The sequence below is a fragment of the Octodon degus genome, unplaced genomic scaffold (genome assembly GCF_000260255.1).
Source record: "Octodon degus isolate 3935 unplaced genomic scaffold, OctDeg1.0 scaffold00213, whole genome shotgun sequence".
NCBI lineage: Eukaryota > Metazoa > Chordata > Mammalia > Rodentia > Octodontidae > Octodon > Octodon degus.
The window spans coordinates 1,512,849-1,519,227 of NW_004524789.1; the positions used below are offsets into that span (position 1 = coordinate 1,512,849).

The 6,379-nt window shown below is 44.9% G+C and overlaps 1 protein-coding gene across 1 annotated transcript in view; it reads right to left on the bottom strand.

Moving 5' to 3' along the window:
• Cav1 (caveolin 1) overlaps nucleotides 1-6,379 on the bottom strand; it is a 46,727-nt gene extending 40,348 nt beyond the window's left edge. Inside the window, exon 1 of the mRNA XM_023705060.1 lies at nucleotides 6,193-6,379. Within this exon, the coding sequence (XP_023560828.1) occupies nucleotides 6,193-6,267 (75 nt within the window). The 5' untranslated portion in view covers nucleotides 6,268-6,379. The remainder of the gene's footprint in view (nucleotides 1-6,192) is intronic.

Here is a 6,379-nt window from a genome sequence, read left to right on the forward strand (position 1 = left end):
AGAGAGAGAGAGAGAGAGAGAGAGAGAGAGAGAGAGAGAGAGAGAGAGGCATTGTCCTGCATTACAACAGGGAAAGGCCTTTCTGGGGGGACCCCGGGTAAATGCTTAACTAGTACCCAGCAGCAGGAAAACAACCTCCCTGGAAAGTCCATGATGAAGTTAAATCAACAACAGCACACGAATCATAATAATCAGTGAAGCGTTGTCAATGCCAAAATGAATTCCTAATGAGTGGAAAGAGCGCAAGCTATTTGAGCAACCTGCCTCAACAAGAAGCTGGCAGTGGGGAGACGCAGGTCTTACTCTGGTTTTAGGTGCTGACTTGGAGAATCAGCTCCAGAGTCATGAGAAATGCATGAGGAAGAGCTTTCTTAGCATGGGAACAAGAGTGGAAATGAATACATGATGTAAGAATTTTTTCTCTTAGATACCCTCACAGATAGCTTCAGGCCTGGAGGCAAGTTAATAGCTTTCTCCAAATCATTTACTAAAATATTGGGCAGCTGGAAAAACTCTTTTGCTCTTTCATGTTTTAGAAACGTCAGTCCATGTTAGCTCATGGATTATGCGTTACTAGAAATAGAGGAGAACATGGATGGGGCCCAGGTGAAAGCCAACTGTCTGAGATGAAGAAACTGAAGTTTATATGCACTAGAAGTGGTTGCTCTCAAGTTTTGTTGGCTGAGGGTGCGTTTTCAGGTTGGTAGATGACTGTAGCATCTGTGAACTCTGGGGACACTGGGGACACTGGACTCACAAGCAGGCTGGTGAGGGTCATGGCGCAAGTGCGACCTTGGTGGCTTTGTGTGTGCATTCCCTTGTCCTTCTCCGTCCTCTGCCCTGGCTCCCTGTCCTTCTCTAAGCCCCGTCACCTTTTCACATTCTCTGTCAGTTTCATCTTAATCCCACTCTAGGATTAGTAGCCTGAGGCCTGACTATTTACAATGATATCAATGGTTTTAAGAAGCGGCCATCTTTCTGACATTTCCTAATACTCAGAGGCTTGAGGCTTCCCAACCGTGTCTGTGTTAATGAATTTAGCAAAGGAATTCTGGTTAAGGGTTAGAACGAAGTACACTACATACATCTATTTAGCACCAGCATGGCAGAACTGCTTGCCCCAGTCATTCCACACTTATTCACACTCTTCCCGTGGTTGGTGGCTCTCTGGGGAAGGGCAAGAAGAGTAGAGGGTAGGCGTCATATCCCAGAGTAACAAACGCGAGTGCATTAAAATGTCAGTGTTCTAAAAGTCATTGTGGGCTGGCAAGACAGCTCAGTGGACTAAGGGCCTGCCTAAGTAAGCGCAGGTACCTGAGTTCAATCCTCAGCACCACACGCTGTGCCAGCCCCACACCCGGGTGCGCTGAGCCAGCCACCAAGACCAGGGGTGGTGGCACATACCTGTAATCCCAGCACTCAGAGGCTGAGACAGGAGGATCACTAAGAGTCCAAGCCGTGTAGTGACATCCTGTACCATATACATAAATAAAATAAAACAAATAAAAATCATTGTGTTCAGGTGAGTAATAGCTGTGTATCAGTGGTACCAGCACATAAGCCTCCTCCTAACTGTCCAGGGAATTATGGTGGGCCCTTGATCTCATACTCAGCTTTTTTGCAGTGGAGAGTAAGGCTTGCTGTGGGCTTGAAGGTTCAATTAGACTCTTCCTGCCATTCCATTCTGAATTATTTTTTTAAAAAACTTCCTCTATTTCCTTTAAGAAATAAGAGAACAACTATTAAAAAACCTTTCTGATCAAGATGTCTAGAAAGTATTCTTTTTATACTATTTTCTCAAGTTAGCTTCACTTTCCTTACTATAAAATGAAATGCAAGTAGCCAGGGTGGTGGCAAATGTCTGTGATCCCAGCACACAGGAGGCTGAGGCAGGATTGCTGAGTCTGAGTTCAGCCTAAACTAGGTAGAAAGATCCTGTCAAAAAAAAAAAGAAAGAAAAGAAAACATAAGTGATATGTACTCATTAGAGGTGCTGTGAGCCTTTCATAAGGTGAAGCAAGAAGGCCACTACCCAGGGCCGGCCAGATAGCTCAGCTGATTTAAGCATCTACTTAGGCAGATGCAGGGACAGGGGTTCAATCCCTGGTGTGCCCTGCAGGCCCTGCCCCTGGGGCATGCTGAGACAGCAATTGGGACTGGGCGTGGTGTCACATGCCTGTAGTCCCAGGGCTTGAGAAGCTGAAAACAAGAGAACCACTATGAGTCCAATCTGTGTAGTGAGATCCTGTAGACCCCTTACTAAATATATATATATATTTTTAAAAGAAGATACTGCCTAAGTCATAGCAGATGTTGGGGCGAGGGGTCACGTTTTAGTCCACAAATTTTCAGACTGAAATAAATATATTTTACTTCACATTAATTCTATCATAAAATAGCGTAACCGTATGAAATACAGTAAAATACTATGACAAACACCAGCCACCAAGCTTGACTGTATATAATTATTTTGCCTTTCTAATTTGTTTTTATTCTTTAAATATATTTGGCTATCCCCGAAAAAGGTTTATTTTAATTGACAATAATTGTGTATGTTTATGGGTTATAATGTGACACTTTGATGTATGTTTGCAATAGTGTTTGGAGAGTTTTTGTCTGCGCTGTTAAATGTATATAGTAAAAAAAGGATGATTCGAGTCACCCAGAAAGAAGAGGAAAGAAATCTAGTAAAAAATACAAGATTAACCTGTGACATTGTTAAGCCTTGTGAAGAACGAAAATATGATAATTTAATCATTGATCAATTTTGGCATAATACTTGAAGTACAGGATCTTCTCCCAGCAAAGAGAGCTCTGAAGCCTAGAATCACTGCTTCATGAAAAGGCACCGTGTTCTCTTGGTCGTAAGCTCCTTGAGTCCTTGCGGGAGTATTCTCAGGTGCCAGAGGCTTCAGATTTCTAAGAAGTTAGCCTCTTGCACTTTTTTATTGGGACAATCACCAGTTAGCTGGTCATAGGTGAAATAAAATTATATTCAGGATAGTTAAAAAAAAATATATATATATATATTTGGCATGGGGTCTCCCTACACAGCTTGGACTTGTAATGGTCCTCCTGTTTTCAACCTCCCCAAAGCTGGGATCACAGGTGTGTATCTCCACGCCCAGTCTCCGTGGCCAGCTCAGCACACCGCCAGGCTAGGCTGGCGTGGCCTGTGGTGCGGGGGATCAAATCCCAGTCCCTGTGCTTGCCTAAGCAGGCACTTAGTCCACTGAGCCATCTCGCTGGCCCTTGTTTCAGTTTTTAAAGTGCAGAACATTAAAATAGTATGACAGTCTCTTGTAAACTGTAACTGAACTTAATTCCTTCACAGACCTCCATGTCTTCAGGTGGCAGAACTTCTCAGTTTCTAGTTTCTCCCACCTTGTCAGGCCTGTATCTAAATTCTAGGGGCTCGAGACTTGGCGGAGACTCGGCTTGAGCTCCGAGTGGATTTGCAGGACAGTGTCTTCCCTTGACACCTCCTGAAAGGTACAGTCCCTGTCTGTCTCCAGCTGTCAGTTCATTCAGGGACTGCCGCCCTGGCCTTCATGCAGTGCAGTGTGTCCCTCAGGGCCACAGACATTTTTTTGCTCCTCATGGCCCTTTTTTTTTGGCAGAGCCGGGGCCGGGAATTGAACTCAGGCTCTTGCGCTTGCCAGGCAAGCGCTTATTCTACTGAGCCATCTCCCTGGCCCTGTCATGGGCCTTATGTGTTGAGACAAAGTCTTGCAACACAGGTCAGGCTGGCTTGGGCTCGCTGCATAGCCCAGGTTGGTCTCAAGCCCTTGCAATCCTCCGGCCTCAGCCTCCCCAGGGCTGCCACGACAGTTGTGCACCAGCATACCAGCTCCATTTCTTTTCTTGGGAAGGTCATGGGCAGCACCACTCCTGAAGTCCTGCCCTGGTGCAAAGCAACTCAGAGTGCTCTTGCCTGCTCCCAGCCAGCAGGCCTGTCCAGAAGCAGGAGGCCCTGGAGCCTGCTCTCCAGGCCTTCCAGTTACCTGTGCTTGTGATCATGGACACAGACAAGCCACGTACTGCGTCTTAAATCTTTTTCTCATTTTATTCCCCTTTGGCAGGCAGTCTTGCTTTTGCGTCAGCCAACAACAGTTTGGTGTCCTGAGCACACTGCCAAGGCCAAGGCTTTTGCCCTGAGAAAGCACCTCACGTTTGCTGAGTAGCCCCCTCTCGCTGAATCACAAGGCTGACTGGGGCGTGGATGCCCAGGGGCACTGAGAGGGACACAGCAAACACTGCAAGCGTCATCTTGTCCTCATTTTCTCCTCGTTCCCTTCAATCAAATCTTGCCAAGAGATTGCCAGGTCAACGTCAAGTGATCTATCCAGCATTTCTAAAGTATAACACACTCTCAAATTCACATTCCAAACCTAATTTTGGTACTTCCTCAATATTTACATTTCATCGATAACTTCACGTGAAGGCCTTTTACCCTTCTAATTAACTAAAAAAATGATTTTGAAATAATACGTCGATTCTTTCAATTTTAAAAGATTTATTTATTTGGTGCAGGGTCTCACTGTGCAGGGTGGACTCGTAGTGATCCTCTCGTGCATGTCAGCCGCCCCAGAGCGGGGATTACAGGCGTGTGCCACCAGAGCTGGTTTTGGGGCTGGCATGGCATGTGGCACCAGGGATCAAACTCTGGTCTTTGCACTTGCCAGGCAGGTGCTTAGACTGCTGAGCTAGCTCCCCAGCCCCAGTAGCTTTCTTTATGTCAGTTTATAATTTTTCTCATCAAGTATTTTGTTAATTCAATTCTAAATCAACCTGACTAGTTATTTTCTCCTACCAAAATAACGCTGAAAACCTTTTGAGTGTCAAACCTCATTTAGAAAGTGCAGTTCTTTTCTGCAACCTACCAAAAAGTGACATCATGATCACCGGGCCGCAGTCCTGCTGTGGCTCGCCCTATGGCCACATCTGCAGGGCAGTCACAACAGCGCACTGGAAAAAACAGAGATGTGAACGGAGGGAGGACAGGAGAAGTGAAACTAGGTAGAAAGGGGAGCCGGAAATCGAGAATTTAAAGCTGTACTTTTAAAAGAAAACCTGCAGTGTCCAAACACAAGCCAGGTTTACTCAGCCAGACAGCAAAGCTGGGCAGGTCCCTTGCACCTGCCACTCGCTTTCTCTTTCAGCTTCCTCCAGCCCTGAAAGCAGTGGAGACAACGGTAGAAGGCTTGCGCTCACTAGCTGCTATAAATTCGTGTGGGTCACTTACTCTGATTCCTTTAATAACTGGACTATAACAGTCTTCCCAAAATAATTGTTTGATTCCTCTTTGAGATGGGAAGACTTGGTGCACACTTAGAGCCCAATACTAATATGGTCCCAGAATAATCTCAGGCTAATGAAGCAGGGGGCACGTAGGTGGCTAATGTTTTCACCTGTGTAGACTTATTTCAATAAGGAAAGTAAAAACCATGGTTCCCCCTAAACCCATATTGAAAATACTATAAAAAAGACTTGTGCGGGCAAAACTCTTCCCAAAAATTGGAGCCGAGTGGTAAAAAGCAAATTATAGTACATCTAGTTGAGAGATGGAGACTATTTAGATACACAAGAGTGACTACATCTGCTCATATTCAAGCAAAACAAACTGACCACTCCTGGAAAATACGGACATCCCATGACAGAATCCAAAATATGACTGATGTGCAAACCTAATAGGGCAGCAAGTACAGGGCAGCATGTGGCATAATGCTACGTATCTGCCTACGTACCATTTTATAGTACGCTAGAAAAAAAGTACTGTGTTAGAAAACCACATAGTTTATTTTTAAAAAAATAGATTAAAATTCCATTTCGTCTAGAATCAAATGATAAAAGGATAAAAATGACAGTAACTCCCAAATGCCACCACAAAATTAAAAGCGGATATTACATTTTGCTCTGCTCAGGCTAATGTAAATATTTGGTAGGCGTCCTCAGGAAAGCCCTTTGTTTTGTGGCCCATCTGGCTTGAACACGGAGCTCTGTTGTTTCAAAAAGGAAGATCTCCTTCCTTTCAGCCTTTTCTCCAGTAAATCAACGATTAACCAGGACTTTCGATAACCTGGTGAACATTTACCTCCGCGCAGCTTCCTGCACAGTGGTGGTGATCGTTAGCCATGAAATGCGTTGTTCTTTTAAAAGTGTAACCTGGTCTTCACAGTGACCTTTACGTACAATTATATGAGCAGTTTGTTTCGTTCTCCAGTTGCAGAGCAAATGTGCTAGTGAAACTTTAGCCTTTGTGCACATGGGTGACGGGGTTTAATTCTGCACTGCAGGCTGGCTCTACCTTCGCTTCACTTTGATTACTTCGGAAGGAAGGCAGGTGTGTTTGAAGACGGGTGGAAGGGGTTATGGCTTT